The following is a 26251-nucleotide window of genomic DNA, read 5'->3' as shown; positions in this document are numbered from 1 at the left end:
ATCACAGCCGCCAATTCCTTCAGCACTCTCGGATGCAACTCGTCCGGCCCCATGGACTTGTGCACGTCCAGCTTTTCTAAATAGTCCCTAACCGCCTCTATCTCCACAGAGGGCTGGCCATCTCTTCCGCATTTTGTGATGCCCATCTCCATTACTAACTCTGTTTCACTAAGATCAGTTTGGCCTTTGTTTTTGTTTCAAGTGGGATGAAAAAACAGTTTGTTTCCTCCTTGTCCCTCTGCTGCTTTAAGGAGAAAAACCTGTAATTTTTTCTCTAATCCATTTTAGCCAGTCCATAATCCCTACTGTGGATTGCTTCTTTTGGTGTTGCATTTTAGATGGTGGTTCAGTTTTTGTTTGTTTTAATACTCAATTCACTAACATTTTAAAATTCAGTACTGGACCTGTGCAGTAATTGTTTTCATTATGCACTATATGTATATATTGTAGCAAGTACATTACAAAATTGTTCCAAAAGATTTGCTTATTAAAGCCTCTAGGTCATACTCATATGATATGATAGGGACACATCTACAGTAGTCATGATGTGTTGAAGATGAATGTTATGACTTGACTTTTTCCTAAGGTTGGGGATGGTGTGGGGAGGGCGGGATGGTGTCTTTTAACTTAAAATGTCCTTGCTTTTAGTGAGTTTAATTCATTTTACTCTTTACAATTTTTGAATTTAATATACACTTTTTCTAGCCTCCATGCTCAAAGCTCTTTAAAGACTACCTGAGCTTTTTCTTTGAAGCTTGTTTTTTTGTTTTCTAAGTTAATTTAGTTCCCCAGATAGGGACCAGATTGATGCTGGAAAAGACAGGATTCTGCTTATCAACAGAACAAGGGCACCAGTAATGCAGGTCTCCCCACACACGCACCTCAGCCATGACTTGTTGGCCTCAAAACACTCACCCACATCAGTGGGATGAGTATATCAGGAAATTTTGTGACATTTGCAGGGGAGGGGTTCTGGAATTTATTTCAGTTGCTGCGAAAGGATTTTCTTACAATTCATAATGATTCTTTCCTAAAAACTTGTCTGAAAAATTTCAAATGTAACAGTTAATTAAAAAGACCCCTTTGGTATACGATCAGTTACACACACAAACCTATGCACAGGCAACTATCCCCCTTCCTTTCACCCCCAGATCTGAGGCCAGTGAGCTGTGCAGAAGAGAGCTCATGCAAACCTTCCATAATGCCTCCCACAGCCACAGGGGCATTTATGTATTAACAAGAGTCCTGAAGGAGCTCAGATATCAAACTACAAAATTACACCCTAACTGTGGTGTGTAACCTATTGCTTAAATCAGCCTCTGTGCCTGATGACTGGAGGGTAGCTAATGTAACACTGACTTTTAAAAAGGGCTCCCAAGGTGATCTTAGCAATTACAGGCTGAAAAGCCTAACTTCAGTAGCAGGCAAATTAGTTATAACTTTAATAAATAACAGAATTATCAGACACACAGATAAACACAATTTGTTAAGAATCAGCAAAACTTTTGCAAAGGGAAATCATGCCTCACCAATCTTAAAATTCTATGGGGGAGTCAACAAGCATGTGGATATGGGTAATCTAGACTTTCAGAAAGCCTTTGACAAAAGCCTTGGGTGAGGGACCTTAAGGAAGCTAAGTAGCCACAGGATGAAAGGGAAGGTCCTCTTATGGATCAGTAACTTGTTAAAAGATAGAAAACAAAGGGTAGGAGTAAATGGTTAGTTTTTCACAATGGAAAGAGATGAACAGTGGGTTCCCCCAAGAATCTGTACTGGGACCTGTGCTGTTAACCATATTCATAGATGATTGGAAAAAGGGGTTAACAGTGAAGTGGCCATGTTAGCAGATGATACAAAATTATTGAAGATCGTTAAATCCAAAGTAGACTGTGAAGAATTATAGAGGGATCTCTCAAAACAGGATAACTGAGCAACAAAATGGCAGATGAAATTCAACATTGATTAAAGCACACTGGAAAAAATAATCCCAACTATACATATACAATGATGGGTTCTAAATTAGCTGTAACTACCCAAGAAAGAGATCTTGGAGTCACCATGTATATTCTTTGAAAACTAATGCTGCTGTGCACTGAGCAGTCAAAAAAGGCTAATAGTCTGTTAGGAACCATTCGGAAAGGAATAAAAATAAGACCATAAATATCATAATGTTACTATATAAATCCACCCATACTTTGAATACTGTGTCCAGTTCTGGTCGCCCCATCTGTAAAAGGACATGGCCACACTGGAAAAGGTTCAGAGAAGAGCAACAAAGATGATCCAGGGTATGGAACAGCTTCCATATGAGGAGAGATTAAAAAGATTAGGGCTGGAGAGAATTTTTTTTTTAACATGGGCAAAACATATTATCCTCCAATCTTGTTCTCTGAAATGGCTGAACCATTTTTGTTAAAACTTTGCTAAAAAAAAAATTAATCTGGAGCAGTGGTCACCAACTGGTCAATCGCGATCGACTGGTCGATCCTAGAAACTCTCCCAGGCAATCGTGATCTCTGGCGGTGTAGTGGGGCTGCTGCTAAGGCAGGCTCCCTGCCTGCCTGCCCCTATCCCACGCTGCTCCCAGAAGCTGCCAACACACCCCTGCGGCCCGGGGCGGGGAAAGGAGTCTCCATACGCTGCTCCTGCCTGCAAGCACCGTTACCGCAGCTCACATTAGTCGGGAATGGGGAACTGTGGCCAATGGGAGCTGCTGGGGCAATGCCTGCAGAGAGGGGCAGCGCGCGGAGCCATGTGCCCTCCCAGTCCCCCCCCCGGGGCCACAGAGGCACATCGGCCTTTCCAGGAGAGTCATGGGGCTGGGGCAGGCAGGGAGCCTGCCTTAGCCTTGCTGCACCACTGACCAGGAGCCACCCGAGGTAAGTGCTGCCTGGTGGGAGGACATACCCCAACCCCCAGCCCTGAGCTCCCTCCCAGAGCCAGCATCCCATACCCCCTCCTGCACCCCAACCCCCTGCCTCAGCCCTGACCCCACCAGAACAAGCATCCCACACCTCCTCCTGGACCCCAACACTCTGCCTGAGCCCAGAGCCCCCTCCTGCACTCAAATTTCCTCCCAGAGCTTGTACCCCTCACCCACTCCTGCACCCCTGCCCTAAGCTCAGTCCGGAGCCCCCTCCCACAGTTCGAACCCCTTGGCCACAGCCCAGAGCCTGCACCCCTCCCGAACCCCAACCCCCTGCCCCAGCCTGGTGAAAGTGAGTGAGGGTGGGGGAGAGTGAGCGATGGAGAGATGGGAGGATGGAGTGAGCAGGGCAGGGCTTTGGGGAAGGGGCGGGGCCTCGGGGAAGGGCCAGAGTAGATTCTGTGTTGCCCTTAAATTCAAAAAGTGGTCTTCAGTGTAAAAAGGTTGGAGATCACTGATCTGGAGGCAACCACCCAGTATGGAAAATTTCAGCTCAAAAGATTGAAGTCTGGCAAAATTATAAGCAACTAATACAGAGTCTTATAATGGAAAGTGTTGGGAAGTCTTAAGTATAACCAGTGCTACCAGCTCATCATCATCATTTCATTAATGGTGAAATCTAACAGAAAAATCTGTTAGACCAGCTGTTATTTTCAGAACCAAAGGTCAGCGCTCACTGAGCAAGTCTGGGCTGATGTTTCTTATTCATCTTTAACTAGCTCATTACCCTCTTCTCAAAAATGTGCTTTCATGCTCCATCAAACTTTGGAAGTGAGCTCTCACTGCATTGACCAGTGGAGACTTTCTATTTCAGGCAGTAGAGAGAAGGCTTTATGGCTTATACAGGACTAGAGCTGGGTAAATAACAGATTTTTCAATTTGCTGGAAATTCCAAAAAACAAAAAAAAATATTTTGGGTAAAACCCAAAACTTAATTTTTTTGAAATTTTTGCGAATAAAAACATTTAAAAAATTGTTTCATTAACTGTTTTATTTTGATTTCAAGCATTTGTTTATAACTTTATACAAATGTTAAAAATAAAATTAAAGAAATCCAAAACAGTCATTTTTGAATGACATTTGTTTTGAAAATACCAAAATGAATTTTTTTTACCAAAATTATTCAGCAAAACTGACATGAATTCTTGAAATGCTTGGGTGTCACCAAATCTGTGGTTTTCACTGAAAAAAGTTTTAGTCAAAAAATTTCTCCCAGTTCTGTTCTGGACCCATTGCCAGCAAATCCCTGTGAGTAGCTGTCTTGGAAGTTACTTGCTCTTGATGGTATTTTAAAATGGTACAGCTATTTAATGAAATGCATTTATTTTCTTTAAACCCAAAGATATCAACATACACAATGCTCATAGAAAGACACCAGAAAGAGTGATTATTTTTAGATACTTCCCCCACCCTATAAACACAATATAGTAGCTGTAACGCCACAAATAGCTCCTATAAGGAAACAGGAAATATCAGATTAAAAAGGGAAAAGCTGTTCTGAATAGTCAAAATATTAAAATAACAGTTTTAAATAAAGAATCAGGGAAAAAATTGAAAGAAAGTCAGTTTGCATATGAGTTACCTTTTTGTTATATGTCCGTCTAAATGTGTACATTAAGTCTATGCATCTAGCACTGACGCATGCAAAATTGCCAGCGACTTAAATAATCATCAATGAGTTCACTGAAAGTTTTGTCTGAGCAAGAACAGCAGGATTGGGTACTAAGTAAATTTGTGCACATTTTTTTCTGTTTTGGAGATATATTTATCCAAGCAGTTGTCCTAGTGGTTAAAGCACAAGGCTAGGAGTTGGAAGGCCTAGGTTCTGTTTCAGACTGTCACTAAATTACTGTGTGACTTGACTTAAGTTCTCTATGCCTCAGTTTCTTCATATGTAAAATAGGGATAGTCTTTGAAAAGACTTTGTGATCTATGTATGAAAACTGATACATGGTCTCACAAGTATATTGTCATAATTATGGGTGCTCACTTGGCATGCAGTAGGTATTCAATTAAACATTGCTCCTACTATTAATAAAACTGTGAAGTGGGCCACCTGATACATTAAGAACTGTAAGCCACAACTTTAACTGCTTGCTTATTTTTTCTTGCTTTTGGCTTCCTTTTGTCTTACCATCAATGGAAGGCTATGTAGTGGGTACAAGGCATGGAATCATTACCCATCATCTGTTTTGTTTTGAATTAGCTTCCTGTCTAATGGAGTAAAATACATTCCATCAATGAAAAATGATGGACATAAGTTACGCCACAGCTTAACATTGTAGGCCAGAATTTGGCCTTATGTATGGCACTTCTGAGCTGTTTGTCCAGGTGTCAGTTTAGACTGAGTGATGGAACATCATCTGTTCAGTTACTGTTTTTATGTGTATCTAATTTAAGTAACAGGAACTAATCCAATTCAAATTAGTTATAGCAAAAAAAACCTTTGAGATGAAAAATGCAATATATAAAGGATTGAGTAAACAATGGCTTTTTAGGTTTATCTTGAGGTGTCACTACTCTAACTTTCATTGGTGGGTAAGTTATTTTGGGAGTCTTTCCACCTCACTGTAGGCCAAAACCAGTATTTCTTTCTCAGGCCAAACTCCGTGAAGGCATTGAGCTCTGCGAGGGACCCTTTCTAACAAAATGAATAGATAGCTCCTAATTCCTCTCCAACCACACTTTAGAAAATATCTTAGTAGATTCATTAATATAAGCATTTATTTTCTAGCCAGCTATGTTTAAATATGATTTGATACATTTATTTTGAATGGTATCAGACTTACCTATAGTACTGTAGTTCTGATTCTAGCTGCTGGATGTATATTTGCAAATGTGGCACTTTATTGGCTTTTGCTTCTAATTCCTTCACTTTGCCAAGACTGTTAAGGACTGCATGTCTAGCTTCTTCCACTTTCTTCCTCATTTCTGCCTGTTCCCTCTTCAGATTACGGTTGCAGTCTTCCAGGGTGACTATAGCTTCCTGGGAACTCCTCAGTTCTTTTTGCAGTTCTTGATTGAACCTAATTGCTTCTTCAATTTGTCCATCCCTGGAATTCCGGATTAGTTCCACCTCCTTTAGGACACTCTGAAGGCACTTGGTGGGCTGGGAGTGTTTGGGAGTTAACAGTCTCCTATTTCCTATAAAACAGGTCCCATCTTTCTTATGATTAGCATGGCTTTTCCACAGTCCTACCTACAATCAACAGGAGCAGAAAGAGGAACACAGATTAATTTATTTGAAAATAACTTAACATTTTAATCAAAGCTGAAAATGGGCAGATTTTTTTTACATATTTTCTTCACCTGGAGTAAACCTACCCTTAATTAGGAATCTACCTTTGGCCTACACAAAGTTCTGGGCACAATCCTTGGGTAATGCAATTATTTTCAAAATACATAATTTATGTAGAAAAATTGACTCATTAGAGGCAGAGCAAACTTTGTCTCAAATGTTTTACATGTTCACATATTATTTTAATTTCATGTCTCCCCATTGTTTCAGTCAGTTCTTAGGGGCGCAACTAGCGTTTTGAGAAGCATACCACGACTTCTTTTAGGCATGTGGGCTATATGAATTAGCATGAAGCTGGTAATCAGTGGGTGTCCTGAGTTTTAATCCTAGTTCTTCCAGTAATTCACTCTGTGGCCCTGGGCCAGTAACTTCACCGTTTTGTCTCAGTTTTCCTATTTGTAAACCAGGGATAGTATTACTTCACTGGGATGTTGTGAAGATTTCATAGTTAATGTCAAATTAGATCTTCAAACATATATAAGCATTATCTGAATGCTAAGTATATTTATTAACTCAAGTTAACTAGTCACACCAAAAAAACCTGCATAAGTCAAGTTTCTAGGGCCTCACCCTTTCTATACTACTCCTTCATGCCAGAAATATTCTTTGTCTCCCTAGAGCAATCAAGCAATGCCTGCTATTAAAATCCTGTACTCTTTACTAATTGGAATGAATGAGTTCCGCCTGAGCAAGGACTGTGCATTGAGGCCCCAAAGTCAGTGGGGCTCTGCAAGAGTCTGCTCACCAGTTCAATTGTAGGAGTGGGGCCTAACTATGAACTCAAGAGGTTATCTGTGAGTCCCAAAACATTGCTTGCTCAATGAACTGCCTACTTGTTTCTCTCACAGGTAAAAATCCAAACATTCATATTTATTTACATTTTTTAAAATATCACATCCATTACTGATAAAACACTGACAAACCAAAGCCATATACAAGAAAAGAGTAAGATCAAAACACACCAAACGCTATAATGCACTAGCTTATAGTGCCTCATTAATAAATAGTAATACTGCAACAAAACATTTCCTCTAGAAAATTGTACGTAACCAAACTGGTTGTCTTAAACAAAAACCAGCAACAACACAAACACACAATACCCAGGAAGAAATAATGACAAATATCCAAGTTGCCATTTGTTTAGAAACAGAACTATTTATATTCAGTAATCTGGAACTAGATGGAACATAACTCTCTGAATCATTCGGGTAAACATCATTAGTATGTCAGATGTTCATTTTTTGAAAATCACAGCATCTTCATCTTCAATTTACATATAACATTAACACTGAAAAAGTATGAATGCCTTGATGGCTCAGGAAATAAACTGACTGAAAGGTCAAAAATCTTTTCCAGCAAGTAGCCCCAGCCAGGCCTGGAAGAATATAAATTCTCCCACCTGCCTTTGAACTTTCACCCACATTTATTTCAATGGGCTTTTACTGATCTAACTTTTTAAAATATGTTCCAGCAGCTTGTTGCACTGTGTAACCATTGGGAGTTTGAATGAACCTAACACCAAGATCCATTTTCTATGGCTTTTCATGACAAGCATTTGGAGGTAGGCAGAGCCCCTTCACCCAAAACTGAGGTGAGTGCAAATAGGTCACAAACTAATTAACAAAATGTTTGCTCTGAACACAAGCGTTAATGAGCTCCTTTAACCACTACTAGCTCCAGTGAGATTTACTTTCAGTTAACAAAAGTACTGTCCTGCTTTAGGTTAAATTTAAACCAACTTTTAATGCGCAGTTACAGTGACACCAGAAATGGAAGCCTCTCTCCCTTGTCCAGCAGTACTGATAGAAATGGATGCACTCTGTTTATCCGTTAATTAAATCTCTCCCCAAACATAGTAGCAATAATAATCCAACCTTTTTATAATCCAGTTACCCAACAATAACCTGATTAGTTTTCCTGGAAATCTTTCATAGACCTAGTGGGGTGAGCGCAGAGTTTAACATGGTGCATTTCATATTCCCTTGTTTTAGCTCTTTCTCTCACACTCGGGAAGGACCTGGAGCAGCACGACCCCAGCTAGACAAATGCAGCTAGTGAATACATATTTTCCCTGCCCCAATTTACACTCCAAGGTGCCCCTGAAATCAGAGCAGCGTTCGGCTCTCAAACTTCTGCTGGTAGGAAGAAGGCGGGCAGGGCGCTGGACTGCCAGCGTGTAGGCGTGGCAGGGCTTGGGAACAGTGGGACCTGTCACCCTGCCTTTACAGGGACGTCTGCAGCTTTTGCTGCCCTAGGACAGTAGCTGCCGCTGACACTAACTCCATGTGTCAGTTTCCCAGGGTTGGTTTCGCTCTGGCCGCAGGCTGAGTCCCCGGAGCGGGGTCTGGCCAGTTCCCCCCGAGCGTGCACCGGCCCGTGCCCTTCCCCGCTCACCTGCAGCGCTAGGCACCTGGCGTCGCTGCTCTGCAGCGCTGCCCGCATGTCCTCCACCAGCTCCCGCAGGCTGCCGTTCTCCTCCTCCAGCTTCACGATCCGGTCTTCAGCCTGCTCCAGAGCCACGATCTCCTCGTAGCACTCCCTGGAGCAGGGGCCCGGCCGCCTGGCGTGCGGGGCCAGCCCCGGGGCGGCCGGGGGAGGAGAAGCCCCTCGGGGGCTGCCGCTTTTGAGGGCAGCAGCCCCCTGGCCCGCCTTGTCCCGCCGCCGCCGCAGCGGGCTGCGCAGCCGGATCTGGGTCTCGATGTGCTCGCTCTCCTTGCCCAGCGGCAGCCGGCCCACCGCCGGGCGCTGCGGCGCGCAGCCGGCCTTGGTGCTGAAGTAGCCGCAGAGCTTGGCGTGGAACTGGCGGAAAGTCAGCTCCGGGGCCAGGTCCTCCCAGAGGCCGGCGCACTCCTCCGGGTCGGCCGCCGCCTCCTCCGGGTCCGCCAGCCCCAGCACCTGGCAGAGGGTGCGGAAGTCCTCGCCGGGGATCCTGCCTTCCGCCTCGCAGTCCAGGTGGTGGAAGATCTCCTGCAAGTACTGGTCCAAGCCCGTGGCCAGCACGATGATCTCGTTCTCCACGCCCCGGTCCAGCCCGTAGTGATACGCCAGGGCGCTGACCAGCCACTGGGTCCGGCGGGCCGGCCGGCTGTAGGGGTCCCACGCGTCGAGGGGATCCATCTCTCACCCCGCCACCATGCTGCCCCTGCTGGCGCGCGGGAGTGTCCGGAGCCCTGCAGGCAGCTCCGCTCCCGCAAGCCCAGCGCGGGGTCAGAGCAGGGGCCAATGTCCGGCCGCGGGACGCGCCGCCCCCGTGAGCACGTGCGCGGAGATGTGCACAGGCTCCGGGGCGAAGGGAAGCTGCTGCCCTTTGCTCTCGGGCTCCGCTTCCCGCAAGCCGTGCAGGAAAGGGACAGGGAGCGGAGCGGAGCGGCGGGTGGGGAAGCTAGAGGAGGGTGGGGGGAAGAGTGAATGAACACATCGTGGGGTGGGGGGCGGAGCAGATTGCGGGGTGCGTGGGGGGAGATGGCGGAGATGGAGCAGACGGGGGGATCGCGAGGGTGTATGGGGGAGATGGAGCAGATGGTGGGTGTCTGGGGGAGCCGGACGGGCAGGAAAAATCTGAATTACACTGAACTCCTCCTGGTCCTCCAACACTTTCCCCGGAACTATGCTATACTGTTTTGTGTGTCTGGCTGTCTTGTTTATGCCCCTGAAGAGTACACAGAATGAGAGATGGGGTTTGTTCTAAAGACTTTACAATTTACACTGTGTAGCTGGGGCGTGATTGTCAGATCATGTTTTGAATCGAGTTTATTGCTTTAAATATTTTCAGGTGGCTTTATGTTTGCCCTTTATTATTTTCTCTCTAACAAGTGCTGCTTTTGCTAATGTCAAATATCCACTACACTGAGTTTCCTTCCCAAGACAGGAGATTGGTGTTGTGGTTAACAGAATTAATCAAACAACAACTCAACCTCAAATATATGTCAGTCTGAGCAAAGAGGAAAATATATGTGCTTGGGTTTATGTCTTGGTAACCCTAGAACCCCCTTCTGTCGACCTCACTCAAGCAAAACTCCTGTGGGAAGCCCCTGGCATCAGTAAGGATTGCAGGCTCGCATCCTGATTTGTAAGATGACCCTCTGTTTGGAGACCCTAGCAATAACTCGACACAAAAGACAAAATTAAAGAAACCCCAAGCCCCTGACAGGTGTTGGCTACCACTGAAACAAATGATGGGATTTTAAACAGCCTGATTTTAAAAAAATGTCTTCTTTGTATTCTGATATGTTTTGAAGGTTTTATTTAAAGAAAACAGCTTTTGGTCTCAAAACATTTCTGTTCAGTTGTTCAACTTTGTCTTCTGATTCTTGTGACATCTTGTTGGACAGTCCTTCAGGGAGGACATATCCTAAATTTCTAATATGAAAAAGCAGAAAAATAGTTTTTGTTTTGGGGAAAGGTGGAGGGGTCACAATCCATCAGGCCTTCCTTATTCATCCTAAGTAGCAAAGAGGAGAGTACAAGCCCAGGTGGTTTTTTCATTGATTTCATTTATTCTTCAAGTAACACTTCCCAAAGATGGCACTGTTGTAAAGTGATTGCAGTGATGCGTTTTGCCTGAGAAGATTGAAGGATTATTGGTATTACCCAATATCTGCTGAAATCAGTGGATGTCTTTCCACTGATTTTAATGAACACTGCATCAGGCCCTAAATCCAAAGTTAAATGTTGGAACTATTGTTAATACCCAAACACCAGAGACTCAAAGAGTGTGCAGTGTCTTGTGAAAGCAAATTAACAGTGCTCAGTTTTGTGTTACATATCCACTATCAATCACATAATAAAGATTATTGTGAATACCAATTAGAAGTAGCTGCACTTTAAATATCTGTCATATAACTATATATTACTTTAAATATATCGACAGAATCTCATTTCAAACTAGCTATTTTTAGGGGAATGTAAAATAAAGGCATTAGAGGCTGGTAAATATCCATTTCTTTGTATTCTGATATGTTTTGAAGGTTTTATTTAAAGAAAACAGCTTTTAGTCTCAAAACATTTCCGTTCAGTTTCAGCCAGGAACACTTTTTCATTTGAATTGTATAGAGCCATGAAAAATAGGGGCGTTATAATGGAAATCCACTGTTGTAACAGCACAACCAGATGCCACAGTCATATTTCAACAATGTTTTTGTTAAAAGTTCAGAATAAGTAACCTTAACGCCTTCATTGCTATTTTGGTTGTATTTTCTTGAGTCTGAATTTGGATGAGCATTCATTTCCAGTTTCATAAAATTGCAAGCCTAAAGTTGGCAAAAAATCTAAAATATGATAGGTCCCAATTCAACAAGGTACTTGAGCATGTGCCAAATTTTAAGCATGTGTGTAGTTCCACTGAAACTGTTGGGACTACTCTCTTGGGACTACTCTCATGCTTAAAATTAGGCATATACTTAAGTACCTTGTAGAAGTCACAGCCATAATTTGCTTGGTTTTGGTTTTGCTCCTGTATTTTTGCACCTCTCGGTAGATGTGATATGTCTGTGGCATAAGTATATGCCTTGTAAGAAATTGACTGATGTAACATAAAAGTACGTCTACTTGCTCCACAATGTTAACTGGCTTAAATCCATGTACAGTAGAACCTCAGAGTTAGGAACACCTTAGGAATGGAAGTTGTTCGTAACTCTGAACAAAACGTTATGGTTCTTTCAAAAGTTTACAACTGTACATTGGCTTAATGTAGCTTTGAAACTTTACTATGCAAAAGACAAGTGCTGCTTTTTACCATCTTAATTTAAATGAAACAAGAACAGAAAAAGTTTCCTTACCTTGTCAATCATTTTTTTAAATGTACCCTTTATTTTTTTTTAGTAGTTTACGTTTAACACAGTACTGTGCTGTACATTATTTGTCTTTTTTTTCTTTTTCTTTGTCTCTGCGTCCTGATTGTGTATGGTGTGTGATTGACCGGTCAGTTTGTAACTCTGGTGTTCATAACTCTGAAGTTCTATGGTATTTTCTAAAGCTGTGAAATTTCCAGAAGATGTATATCTGATGGGAGTACGTTCTTCTTAAAAATTAAATGTTTTCTCAAACATGAACCTGTCAACATTAATTTCTTGTTATTCAAATTGTAAAAAACTGTTTATTGCAGCCCCTGCATATTAGTAGTCCCATTGACTTCATTGGGATTCATTGCATGAGTAAGAGATAGTATTTGCTGAATAGATTGACTCTCCTTAGTTCACGCTGAATGGAAGTGATGACTTAATTCCATCTGCTGTGAATCTCCAAGATAAAGCATCTTCCTAAAACAAAGGGGCCCATTGTCCTGTCCTCTTTAATATAAATCAGATTTCTGATTATTCATACGATAAAAATCTGTACATTGACAACATACAATACTGTATTGTTGAAGAGCTCCCTTTGGCCTTGATGCTTTAACTCAGTAGTTTTCAACCTTTCTTCATTTGCAGACCCCTAAAAAATTTCAAATGGAGGTGCAGACCCCTTTGGAAATCTTAGATTCAGTCTGTGGTCCTTCAGGCATCTATAGATCACTGGTTGAAAACCACTGCTTTAAGGTCTGGAGTTCCTCCAGGGCACTCAATGTCCCTCATGGTCAGGCCCTATTTTCCCAGGGACTGAGCTCTACCAACTCATGTTCTCTCCTTTGCATGTTTATTTTCGAAAACAGTAATTTGTTTTGTAATTATGCAACCACTGGGGACTGTAAAACCCGCTTCCTGGTTTTCATCAGTTCATTTCTGGTTTGTTAAGGCTCAGTGTATTCTCATACCTCATCTTAAGGAGTATTTTCTCTCTTAGTTTTTTTTTTCCTGCTTATAAAACTTGACACGATACATTTTTAGCTCACAAAACTTGTAACCTATCATGTTCTTGATTGGCAAGAGGAATGACTAGATGATCTTAGAAGTCTTTCCCATCCTTAATGACTATGCTTTCTTTGTGTAGGCCTGGCTTAACAAAAGTAATTGGACATGGTTGAGGCCCCATTTCTTGGGAGACAGGACTAGGGAGTAAATGGATCAGCAGCCTAGAAACAGAATATCTGTACTAGCTAAGATAAGGGGCAACACTCAGGGAACCATTTACAATGGGCAAGGTAAATTGGGAATGAGGTAAAGCTGAAGTAAAGAGTAGGTCGTACATGGACAGCGCGTGGACAGAACATGCTGTACAGGGTTTGGTTCCTGTAAAGGAATCAAGCCGGTCCCAAAACATGTAATTTGATGTATAGTAAATGCAATGTAAATGTGTATAAAGGAAGAGGTTTGCTGTGTAACACTGGATGTGTGCTATGCTTTATGCCCATCCCCTACACTTAAGTCTGATCAACTCATTAGAGCTTTGCTGTATGCCGAATAAAGAAACCTGGGTGATGAGACTGCAGTCAAACTGAGTTCCTTGGGAATCGAGTGAAAGAGGTCTTGGGGGAACCCCAACACTTTGTTTAATGGCATAGTATGTAAATATGAAACTCTATCTAAACCTACCTCTTTTTTCAATCCTATTATATTCATAAGGTTCCATTAACGCTTTTGAGATTTTAGTAGGTATTATGTAAATCCACATCTTCTATCTAGACACATCAATTGAACTAAGGCATAAAGGTCTTAGAGTAGATGCTGAAACACTTACACTTGGTTTGGTCTAGCTATTTTAAATTTTAAAAAATTTCCATAGTGGAGATAATTGATTTAAAGATTAGAATCTTTACCAGACCGTAAACATGTCAACATAAATTTTACTGCAACACCTGGAGTTGCTATTGAGTTTTCTGGTCATATCTCATGCTAGAATACAGGTACTAAAACACCTTTGAAAGACATTTGGGCCTTTGTTGAACTGCCCACTAAGCATCTGTTGTTCTTCTGTTTTAAAAGAATGGAGGACCATTAAATGGCATGATAAATCTGTGGCTTGTCATTTTGCATTGTTATAGGAAAAACGAGTAGGTCAGACTGGTTTCAGTTCACCTAAGTTATATCTGTGATGCAAAGTAGATATATATGAACGTAAATGCCTTGGCCATTACATCGTTTCCTTTCTCATCTCTTTGAAAGCAGTTGTTTTTGCATGATGAGGTCCTTCAGTAAATTGTGCAATCTTTGAAAATGATGTAAGAGCAGCTAGACCAAAAAAGTCTGCAGCTCCTCCAGTGGGGTATTAGTAAAAAAAAGAAATAAATTAATTTATCTAAACTAAACTCCTTATTCCCCAGATGAAAAGAGGGAAAACTCAATTTACTCTCGACTACACTACTGCAGCTCACTTCAGCCTCTGTATTATTGGGCTTCCGCTTTTTGAAAAAGGAAGCTTTGCATTTGCTTATAGAACCTTTACCTTTAAAAGGAAGACATGAATTTGTACACACACAAGCCTTGTTTACTAAGGATGTTGGTAAAAAATTCCCACTGTTGCACTGCAGTTCCACCAGTGTTAGCAATGTTGGGAAGACCATATTAGCTCCATTAAATTCAATGGGATTTTTGTCCTTGACTTCAGTGGGGCTAGGAGTCATGCCTAGTGCACACAAGTCTTCTGTATCTGCTAGCATTTTTAATACCATATTCTCTAAACAGCTCAGAGTGGGTCTGATAATATGGTGTTAAAAATGTAAGCACTTTGTCTACACCAGGGCTCCCACTGTCACTAGCACCAGTGGAACGTTTGTATGATGAATCCATATAATAAACAAGGCCATATGTGACAGCTGGAGTTCAATGGAGTGTTTGCTCCCAGTGTTGTGACAGCATTTGAAAATTAAAAACATTTAAAATGTTGCCTTTGAAATTCATTAAACAGAAGTGATGTTTGAATTTAAGAGTCCAACTCAATTTTATTGCACCGAGAAGACTTTGATTTGACTGCCAGTACTGCTGATGGATTGCTAATTGTAACCACATTAGCTAGGAATGGGCTTGTTTCTGATCTAGATTCAAATGCAGTAAAGTCACTTATAGAAACAACTGTTCTGAGTTTCAGGGAAGTAGACCAATTTTTTATTTTAGAGTTGGTACATGCTGCAGGACAAGTAGTCAGCACTGACTGCTTTGTTATTCAAAGTTCCAGAATAACAATATAATGGTCCCATAGCTGTGGTGGATTGTCACTCAGTAGTACTATATAGGCCTGCTAGAACTGTTAGACTTTGGAGAAAATGTACCTTGCAGGCAAAATCATGTCAGAACTTTTAAAAATGTCTTATTCACTCAATACTTTTGTTTAACGGGGTCTGTAGAGAAAAGTTCTCCTTCACACTGGAGACTTATCCAATATGTCTATATCATGTGAATCAAATTATATAAAATTAGTTTTACATAATCACCGAATAATACACTAGGAAGAAGCTGATAGTGCAGCCAGAAGGCAGGCTATGAATAGTAGTTATATATACAGGACGCTGGTTAGTATAGTTTGTCTATGTATGACATGGACGGCGGCTACTGGAGGTTGGGGAAGGCTAAGCCTCCCCAAACCTCTGGTAATTGCCACAGCCCTGGGGCTGTGCTGTGGCAGGGCTCAGAACTCCTTTGGGCAACCTAGGCTCAGGCCTGAGCACCAGCCAGCCGGCTGGGCCTCCTCCAGACTGCTCTGGGTGCCGGTGGGCAAGCTGGGATTCAGGGCTGTGCTAATGGTTGGTGAGAGGGGGGAGTCGAAAGGGCAGACTGGGGGCAGGACCTTGGGGCAGGGGGCTAGCTTCCTCAAACTGCAGGGAGGGGGCGGGTATGTTGACATGATGTATGATAATCTGAGTGTTAACAGAACATGCAGGAAAGGGATGTCCTGTGATCTTGGTAAATATAGACTATATGAGGTTTAGAAAGACTTCATATTGTGCTGTGCTAGAGATAGAAGTACAGATTTTATACCAAACATCTTGTTTCCCCAAATCCTTTCTAACAAAGAGGCGATCATATGTATAACTTTGGAATTAATATTGTATGTCTCTTAAGCTTCTTCTATCACAGAAGAAAACTTCTGGCATGAACTAATAGCAGTAATAATGGTACAGTCTTGTCCTTGTCATATTCTAAGTTATCTGCTACCTGCCTTCTTGTTTATTAGGCCCAGCAATGTTTGGAAAAGTTTTGTGTATACAGTAAAATACAAAGGGAAAATGATAAATACAGAATAGCATCTCATTATGGGAGGCAGTGTTGAGCAGGAGGCTGAATTAGGACACTGGAGTTCTATCTTCTGCTCTACTGGTGACTCACTGCATGATGGATAAATCACTTCACCTTTCTGTGCCTTAGGTAAAGCATGTAAATTTGGTACTTGCCTCAATGTTGTGCGGCTTAATTACTATTTGTATATTTTCTGCAGTGAGATAGACACTTTACAGAGGTATATGAAGACAAGGTCTTCTGCCCTTTAGAGTTTAAGTAGACAATATGTAGACAAGGGAGTGGGACAATTTGAAAACAAAATTAATGTGAGTGCAGGGTGAAGTTAAACATGTGCCTGATTCACTCTCCAATTTTTACAGTTTCTGTTTTTTAACACACACACATTAATTTCTGAAAGTTAACATGGTGTGATCCCATGCCAGGGTTTATAGGTGTCCTTGAGAAAGGTGCGTTTTCAAAGTTCACTTATTCTGCTGAGATGTTTGATGACAGTCTGTCAGCCATTTTGCATTGCTCTATATTAAAGAAACCAAAACATCTTACTTAAAATTAATTGCCTGAAGGTTTGTCATTCAACACATAATAGCTTGTATATATGAAATTGTTTTGACTATATGGAGTGTAACTAGTATAAACTGTAAATTCCCTGTTTCTCCGTCCTTGTTATGTGCATCACTGGAGTACATTGTCAGCGCTCACCGAAGAATAAATAATAATGTCTATACACTAACTGTTATTACACTGGGAAAATTTCATATATATTTGGTATATTAAAAATTTTGAGAAATGATGGTTTTATCCTTCTGTAGTGTGTTCCAACTCAGCTGCTGACAATTTGAAAGCTGAAGCCTTTTGAATGATTATTTGCAAATATGAGCTCAAATATGAAATTTTGATCTAGAAGTCCTAAGTAAACTCCAAACATAAACTGGTACATGGGCAAGCGCTTATACCTAGCCGTGGTGGTGGGTGCTTTACAAATGAATGTAATAATAATAAGTATGTGCCAGTGCTTCAGTCATCCTGGCCCAGATTTCTAGAATTATGTGGGAAAATAACTGCAGTGAGAGATAAAAAGGCATCTTTTAAAAAGTGGAAGTCAGATCCTAGTGAGGTAAATAGAAAGGAGCATAAACACTGCCAAATTAAGTGTAAAAATGTAATAAGAAAAGCCAAAAAGGAGTTTGAAGAACAGCTAGACAAAAACTCAAAAGGTAATAACAAAACGTTTTTTAAGTACATCAGGAGCAGGAAGTCTGCTAAACAACCAATGGGGCCCCTGGATGATCGAGATACAAAAGGAGAACTTAAAGGTGACAAAGTCATTGTAGAGAAACTAAATGAATTCTTTGCTTCAGTCTTCCTGGCTGAGGATGTTAGGGAGATTCCTAAACCTGAGCCGTCCTTTGTAGATGACAAATCTGAGGAATTGTCACAGATTGAAGTGTCATTAGAGGAGGTTTTGGAATTAATTGACAAACTTAACAGTAACAAGTCACCGGAACCAGATGGCATTCACTCAAGAGTTCTGAAAGAACTCAAATGTGAAATTACGGAACTATTAACTATGGTTTGTAACCTGTCCTTTAAATCAACTTCTGTACCCAATGACTGCAAGATAGCTAATGCAACACCAATATTTAAAAAGGGCTCTAGAGGTGATCCCGGCAATTGCAGACTGGTAAGTCTAACGTCAGTACCGGGCAAATTAATTGAAACAATAGCAAAGAATAAAATTGTCAGACACATAGAAGAACATAAATTGTTGGACAAAAGTCAACATGGTTTCTGAAAAGGGAAATCATGGCTTACTAATCTATTAGAGTTCTTTGAAGGGGTCAACAAACATATGGATAAGGGGGATCCAGTGGACATAGTGTACTTAGATTTCCAGAAAGCCTTGACAAGGTCCCTCACCAAAGGCTCTTACGTAAATTAAGCTGTCATGGGATAAGAGGGAAGATCCTTTCATGGATTGAAAACTGGTTAAAAGACAGGGAACAAAGGGTAGGAATAAATGGTAAATTTTCAGAATGGAGAGGGGTAACTAGTGGTGTTCCCCAAGGGTCAGTCCTAGGGCCAGTCTATTCAACTTATTCATAAATGATCTGGAGAAAGGGGTAAACAGTGAGGTGGCTAAGTTTGCAGACGATACTAAACTGCTTAAGATAGTTAAGACCAAAGCAGACTGTGAAGAACTTCAAAAAGATCTCACAAAACTAAGTGATTGGGCAACAAAATGGCAAATGAAATTTAATATGGATAAATGTAAAGTAATGCACATTGGAAAAAATAACCCCAACTATACATACAATATGATGGGGGCTACTACAACTAATCAGGAAAGAGATCTTGGAGTCATTGTGGATAGTTTTCTGAAGACGTCCATGCAGTGTGCAGCGGCAGTCAAAAAAGCAAACGAGATGTTAGGAATCATTAAAAAAGGGATAGAGAATAAGACGGAGAATATCTTATTGCCCTTATATAAATCCATGGTATGCCCACATCTTGAATACTGAGTACAGATGTGGTCTCCTCATCTCAAAAAAGATATACTGGCATTAGAAAAGGTTCAGAGAAGGGCAACTAAAATGATTAGGGGTTTGGAACAGGTCCCATATGAGGAGAGATTAAAGAGACCAGGACTTTTCATCTTGGAAAAGAGGAGACTAAGGGGGGATACGGTAGAGGTATATAAAATCATGAGTGGTGTGGAGAAAGTGAATAAGGAAAAGTTATTTACTTGTTCCCATAATATAAGAACTAGGGGCCACCAAATGAAATTAATGGGCAGTAGGTTTAAAACAAATAAAAGGAAGTTCTTCCTCACACAGCACACAGTCAACCTGTGGAACTCCTTGCCTGAGGAGGTTGTGAAGACTAGGACTATAACAGGGTATAAAAGAGAACTAGATAAATTCATGGAGGTTAAATAATGGCTATTAGCCAGGATGGGTAAGGAATGGTGTCCCTAGCCTCTGTTTGTCAGAGGGTGGAGATGGATGGCAGAAGAGAGATCACCTGATCATTACCTGTTAGGTTCACTCCCTCTGGGGCACCTGGCATTGGCCACTGTCGGCAGACAGGATACTGCGCTGGATGGACTTGTGGTCTGACCCAGTATGGCCATTCTTATGTTCTTATATATACATGCTCAATTAAAGATCCACCTGGCTCTTTGGCCACACAAATACTATGACTGTATGGATAACTTTGGTAATTGCAAACACATATTATGCATATGCATAATTCTTAACATCTGGATCCTAGTGTACCTGGTCAGATCAACAGAGCCACAAGGGGAGTATATTGGAGGGCGCTACCACTCCTCATTTTAAGTCACTTGTCACCTTTCTTTCACCATTTATTTCAGCATTATCACAAATATAGATTGAGGGAAATCCCAGAATAATGTATAAAATCAAGGAAAACAGCCTCCCCGCCCCCAAGTCACAGAAATTAGAAATGGAAAAAACTAGTTAGAGTCATCATTTCACCTGACCCTTCTCCCCCAGAACCAGTGCAGGGCACAATCGTGAACATATCAGATATTTAACTGATATGACACTTGATTGTAGCCAAGAGACTAAAAAGTAGGGCTATCAAGTGATTAAAAAAATTAATCACGATTAATCACACTGTTAATAATAGAATAACATTTATTTAAATATTTTGGATGTTTTCTACATTTACAAATATATTGATTTCAATTACAACTCAGAATACAAAGTGTACAGTGCTTACTTTATATTTATTTTTATTACAAATATTTGCACTGTAAAATACCAAAAGAAATTGTATTTTTCAATTCACCTAATACAAGTACTACAGTGCAATCTCTTTATCATGAAAGTTGAACTTACAAATGTAGAATTATGTACAAAAAACTGCAATCAAAAATAAAACAATGTAAAGTTTTAGAGTCTGCAAGTCAACTCTGTCCTACTTCTTGTTCAACCAATCATTAAAACAAACAAGTTTGTTTACATTTGCAGGAGATAATGCTGCCCACTTCTTGTTCACAATATCACCTGAGCGTGAGAACAGGTGTTCTCATGGCACTGTTGTACCTGGCGTTGCAAGATATTCATGTGCCAGATGCGCTAAAGATTCATGTCCCTTCATGCTTCAGCCATTCCAGGGGACATGCGTCCATGCTGATGACAGGGTCTGCTCGATAACAATCCAAAGTAGTGTGGACTGATGCATGTTCATTTTCATTATCTGAGTCAGATGCCACAGCAGAAGGGTGATTTTCTTTTTTGGTGGTTTGGGTTCCGTAGTTTCTGCATCAGAATGTTGCTCTTTTAAGACTTCTGAAAGCATGCTCCACACCTCATCCCTCTCAGATTTTGGAAGGCACTTTAGATTCTTAAACCTTGGGTCGAATGCTGTAGCTATCTTTAAAAATCTCACAGTGGTACCTTCTTTGTGTTTTGCATGTTGGCTCACGGGGCAGACCCGACTGTTGTCCTCTACAAGGATACTACATAAAGGGAAAACTGTTCTGAATTTTGCTGTGGAATGGATGAAAATAACAATACCTCCACTAAAAAGGCCCCAAATCTGTCAGAGAAAAGGGCGTTGCACCTATGCAAAATCATTCTCTCCTTCCCTGCAAAACCTATGGGAACTCTGCACTGTTGGGAATCCTTAGGTTGTGGGGGCATGGCTAGCCAGACAAGGGGCACAATCAGAGTTTAGACCACAGCATCACCTGTCAAACTGGCCACAGCATCTCTGGTCTCACTTTATCATTCTGTAAAATGTGTAGAGTTATACTTGCCTATGCCACAAAGCTTAATCGATTAATTTTAGTGAAATTCTTTGAAATATCCTGATGAAGAGACACAGCAGAAATACAAATCGCCACATTGTAACAGCAGTTGCTTATTTTAAATGCATGGCTAACCTTACTCATCAATCACAACATGGATTCTAACATAAGAATTCAATAACAATCTTCAAACAGGACTATTTAATATAATCACAAGTTAAATCTCAAGCAAAATAAAAACCACCATAAAATGTTTCACGTTGTCCCCCTATGGTGTTAAAAATACCCTAATATATTTATTCAGGTCCTTAAGGCAAGTTGTAGTTAAATTTTAAATACATGAATACCCATTTAAAAATAATTATCCTACAGAATACTAGACCTGAAGAAGAACTCTGTGTAGCTCAAAAGCTTGTCTTTCACCAACAGCAATTGATCCAATTAAAGATATTACCTCACCCCCCTCCTACAGGGGTTCTCAAACTGGGGGTCAGGATCCCTCAGGGGGTCATGAGGTTATTATATGGGGGGGGGTCATGAGCTGACAGCCTCCACCCCAAACCCCGCTTTGCCTCCAGGATCTATAACGGCGTTAAATATATTAAAAAGCGTTTTAAATTTATAAGGCGGGGTCACACTCACAGGCTTACTATGTGAAAGAAGTCACCAGTACAAAAATTTGAAAATCCCTGCTCTACAGAATATTAACTAGACATCTAAACTTCCAGTGCCTTTGCCTGAATCAGCATCTCATTCCCTATTCTGAGCAGTGACTTATTTAAGTAGTGTTCCTTGTTTTTCTTTCAGGCTCTGCTGACCATTACTGAAGAACATCTATTTCTCATCAGCTAGCTCACAATCAATCCAATTTAGCAGCCCTACTCCCACCAGCTGTAATTTTTGTCATGCCTCATAAACTAAGCAAGGTTCAGCTAATTCTGTAGGTGGACAGGAGACTCTGGAGTAGACCAATAGGACTGTAGGAGTTGGGTGTTGATTTAATAACTAAGCCTTCTTCTCAGTCAGTATTGGAGCAGTGCTCCAGCCAGGACTCAGCTGGCCGTTGGAAAGGGGAGCCAGCATGAGGACATAAAGTCCCTGCTAGACCCAGCAGTAATTCAGACACATGTACAGTTTCTACTGGTACTATTTAGGCAAATTACAGGGGCTGTGTTTAGTGCCTTGTCACTGCCACAGGCCGTAGGGCCTATGGAAAGGCCTATGCTTAGTGCCTTAAAAGAGACCTGGCACGGGTAACGTCCAGTTACAGTCTGTCTCTGTAATATACTGTGTTGCACAAGCCTGCTGGTGTGCCCTGTTGTTATTACTATTATTCGTTTCTTGTTTCCATTTCCGCCCGCAGTGTGCTAAGCGCTGCACAGGCGCAAAAGAAGGCCCCAGGCATGGTCCCTGCTTTGAAGTGCACGAGGCTGTACCCTGCTGAGGCCTCGCCCTGCCCTCCGCTGCGGTGGGTGATGGCCACGGCGATCCTGGTGCTACCCACGCATTCCTCGTGCTGCACCCCGGTGATCCCTGCAGTGTACCCCGCCCGCCGCCCCGTGCCTTTGCCCCGCCCCCCTGTGCCCTCTCCCCACGCCTGGGGTTCCCCGCGGGTGGGCCGGTCAGACCCGCCTCTGCCCCGAGCTCCCAGCCCGGCTTTCGCTCTGCCCGCGCAACTTCTACGGCCACCTCGCCCCGCCGCGGATCCGTGCGCGCTCGGGCGCCGAGCGGAACGGGGACTCTTTGGCGAGGCGGAGGGAGACGGGACACGCGAACGCTGGGTTCGGCCCCGGGGAACCCTCTGTTGCCAGCGGCAGGCTGGGGGAGCCGGGCCCCGGGGTAGGGGTGGCCGCGTTCGCCGCTCCGCTTCCAGGGGCAGGGGAAAGGTGCGTTCCCCGCAGCGCAGCTGGGAGCGCTGAGCCCCTTGGACGTTTGCAGGGGAGAAGCCCGAGGAAACTGGAGGACTCTCTCCTCCTCTGGCTGCTGTTGCGCGGGCTGGGGGCGGCTCTGGTACGCGGAGCCTCCCTCAGTCTGGATGCCACGTTTAAAAAGGCAGGTTAGAAGAGAGAGGCTGTGTTTGCTGGTGGGAGGGGTATCTGCGTGTGTGCGCAGCGCCGGGTCGACTGAGACCCAGGTTCCCCTAATAACTCGGGTGTGCTCTCTGCTGCTGCCTGCCGGTCTCCCGGGGAGCGCCGCAAGCCCGCCCCAGCTACCCACCACTGGGGGCAGGAATCGCAGCGTCTTCCTAATGGACTCGCTGTTTGAAAAAGGCACTTTCTCCCTGGTGCCGTGGGAGGGTGGTGGCTTTCCCTCTGTTACTGCTCTGGCCAGGGGTTACTGTGCTAGGTTCTGAGCACGTGCCTACGTGATTGCAGGATCAGGGCCTTGGTGATTTATATGTGGGTGGGGGAAGTTATATTAAGCTCTCTTCCCCTGCTCCTACTCATCGTTTCCCATGAAAAAAATCTCTCTTCCCTTTAAAAAAATCGGTAGCTTGCTAGCTACTAGCTGAACACATTTTTCCTTTGTGTTTTTTCTGTGCTTTGCTTTATTATTTGCCAAGTATGTTGACTTGCTGTTTGCCTTGGTCTGCTGCTTGGAGACCTTTGTGTGGCTTCTCCCTGCCTCCAGGAATTAATCCCTGGATATTTTATGTGTGGGTTTAAAAGCATTCTTGAGAGAGAAGTAACAGGTTTTTCTGCCTCCCCTAAACTTTTCTTCCCTGCCACTGCATGGGCACTGGCAGAGGTGACTGCTCGCTCCCAGTATACAGCAGCAATGGAATAAGGGCTTGTCCTTTTCTACTCTTCAGCCAGAGAACCAAGGTGCTGGTGACTGGGCCATAGGATGGTGTTGCAAAAGCAAGAGGAGGACGTCTCTGGAGAGCTGACAGAACCTCTTGCCCAGGATTCAAAGACAAAGATAGTGGAGGAAGAGGAAGAAGCACTGGTGGAAGTGGAGTTGGAGGACCTTGGCTCTGAGAGCAGCTTTGAAACTGAAACCCCAAATGGACTTGGGGACGGTGGCCACCCCACCCCCGAGGACGAAGACAGCGGGCCCTTGTTCTTTGATAAGAGCCTGCAGCAACTTGACACCTCACACACAGTAACATGTACATTCTCAATTTCATTAGCTGTGCCAATGGCTGCAGGTAGGTACCAGACATGACCCCTCCTGTTCTTTTAACCCCTGTGGCTCATCTCGAGACCCAGATGGGATTGGGGGGCAAACTGCAGAAAGGATGTTGGCTCATTTATATTCCTTCTAGCTATAGTTGTGTGTGGGTCTCCTCACCCTTGTAATACTACTGTGCAGTCCTGTTGACTTGCTAATTTTATAGTATTATATAGAAGATGCTCAAGGGAATGGTGATGGGGAGGGACCCTGCCTTGCCTTTTTCCATTAGATTCAGTTTCAGGCTTAAGTCATAGTGACTGAAAACCTTTACCATTTGATAGCTCTTCAGTAGCCAGTGTTATTCAAGTTGATGGTCTTAGTCAGTCATTGCAAAAGCAGTCATTGTAATTGATTCCTGTGTTTATAATCTCACTGGTGTGGCCAAGAGGTTAATGGGTATGGAGGTTAAACTCCTTTCCTTTAGCTCTAAACGTGGTTTCCTTAGATCAAGGTTAAGGCTCACTTGATGTGTCAGTATAGAGTAGCTTGGGCAGCTGCTGCTATGCTGTACCTCATCTATACGTTTATTTTCCAGTGAAGCCCCTTTTCAAGCATTCCCAGTCCTGCAAGAATTTATGCTAATCTTTATTCATTGTGAGCTGGCCCATTGACCTCCATTGTAATTTAAGGGAAAGGTGGGTTAGGTACTGTATCTAACTTAGGTATAAATATTTAATGCACCTGCTACCATAGTATCTATGTGCAGATGTTCCCAATCAGTATGTTTTTATTATAGTTTTAAAATTCCCTATTGTCTGGAAAATTCTCATTTTTGTCCTTTGTTTATTTGACAGATCTTGGTCTCCCTTCAGGTGTATATAATGAACATTATTACTTTCAGGATCTTTTCTTGCCTATTCTCCAGCATTACTGATACTTATACAACTGTGGGAATGACCATGTTTAGTTAGGATACAGATTACTTTTTGTCTAATAGTGATACTGTTTCTTTTTTCATGCATCATGTATAATCCAGATGAATTTATGATTAATTAAAATAATTCTGTAGGATTGTTAGCTGCCAAACAGTTCAGTGTTTACAACTAATACATACATCAGCACTAAAAATCAGGAAAATATATTTCCAATGGACTCTAACAGTTCCCTGTATGCATCTTTCACTGTGAAGGCTAAAGGTTTATGCAAGCAATCATTTGGATTACAGTATGACTATATGTGGGACAAAACCAGTATCTGTAAGGGAGATTCTGTCATAACTTCATCTACTAACAGGTCAAGATCATGTATAGCCATTAATTTTGTACGATTTTAAAGTGGAACTAAGAATTGGTCCTGGGTTTTACTCAAGAGGTTCTGAACATCATTGAACCTTTTGGCAAACCTGGACTTAGTTTGTAGTTTGTAATGAAAACTGAAACTAAGCAAAAAACTCAAATGATAAATTTGATATTATATGCAACTTAGTGGAGATGAAGACAAGGTTATGGGCCTGATTCTGAAGCCACATGTGGAACTCTTATTGACAGCATTGGGCAATTCTGTACAGAGAGAGGCTGTAGGATTAGCCCAGACTTGGGGGACAGGGGGGAGGGAAAAAAACATTTTCCCTCTCAAACGTCTGTTAGTTATAAACCATGGACTTAAGTGCTGGATCTGCATTATACATTTTTCTATTGTAGAGGAACCCCAGATGGCTGAATAGAAATGCTAAAGTGAATCTGGACAGCTAATATTGGTTGATATGATATGACTCTATGAACCATGTATTCCTCAGCTGATGTGAATCAGTGCAGCTTTGTTGAGGTCAGTGGAGCTATGCTGATTTACACCATCTGAAGACCTGATCCTGTATTCCCAAAACAATATTTGGGATGGGGGGAGAGAGAGAAACCTGTATTTTAAACTGTGAGGGCAGATCTATAGAAAAAGTGCAAAGGATCAGAAACATCATGTTTAAGGAATATTGAAAAGAACATAAAATAAGGAGACATCAGAACTAGGAATAT

At 42.2% G+C, this 26251-nt stretch overlaps 2 protein-coding genes across 8 annotated transcripts in view; one reads left to right on the top strand and one right to left on the bottom strand.

Moving 5' to 3' along the window:
• Positions 1 to 9604, bottom strand: part of EFCC1 (EF-hand and coiled-coil domain containing 1) — an 89724-nt gene extending 80120 nt beyond the window's left edge. Inside the window, exons 1-2 of one of the 2 annotated variants that reach the window (XM_084633219.1) lie at positions 8619 to 9604; positions 5716 to 6125 (exon numbers count right to left, since the gene is read on the bottom strand). In XM_084633219.1, coding sequence (XP_084489345.1) covers positions 5716 to 6125; positions 8619 to 9341 — 1133 coding nt within the window. In that variant the 5' untranslated portion in view covers positions 9342 to 9604. The remainder of the gene's footprint in view (positions 1 to 5715; positions 6126 to 8618) is intronic. The other variant, XM_084633218.1, reaches the window with a different exon arrangement.
• Positions 9605 to 22753: 13149 nt separating this feature from the next.
• The window catches only part of CFAP92 (cilia and flagella associated protein 92 (putative)), a 90255-nt gene continuing 86757 nt past the window's right edge, over positions 22754 to 26251 (top strand). For 2 of the 6 annotated variants that reach the window (XM_084635177.1, XM_084635176.1), the window contains exons 1-2: positions 22754 to 23163; positions 23924 to 24258. In XM_084635177.1, the coding sequence (XP_084491303.1) occupies positions 23955 to 24258 (304 nt within the window). In that variant the 5' untranslated portion in view covers positions 22754 to 23163; positions 23924 to 23954. Of the gene's footprint in view, positions 23164 to 23919; positions 24259 to 26251 lie in introns of all 6 variants that reach the window. The other 4 variants (XM_084635175.1, XM_084635173.1, XM_084635174.1 and 1 more) reach the window with 4 other exon arrangements.

This window comes from Lepidochelys olivacea (assembly GCF_965140295.1).
Source record: "Lepidochelys olivacea isolate rLepOli2 genome assembly, chromosome: 7".
Taxonomy (NCBI): Eukaryota; Metazoa; Chordata; order Testudines; family Cheloniidae; genus Lepidochelys; species Lepidochelys olivacea.
The sequence above is the reverse complement of the archived record's forward strand: the minus strand, read 5'-3'. Positions and strand labels throughout refer to the sequence as shown.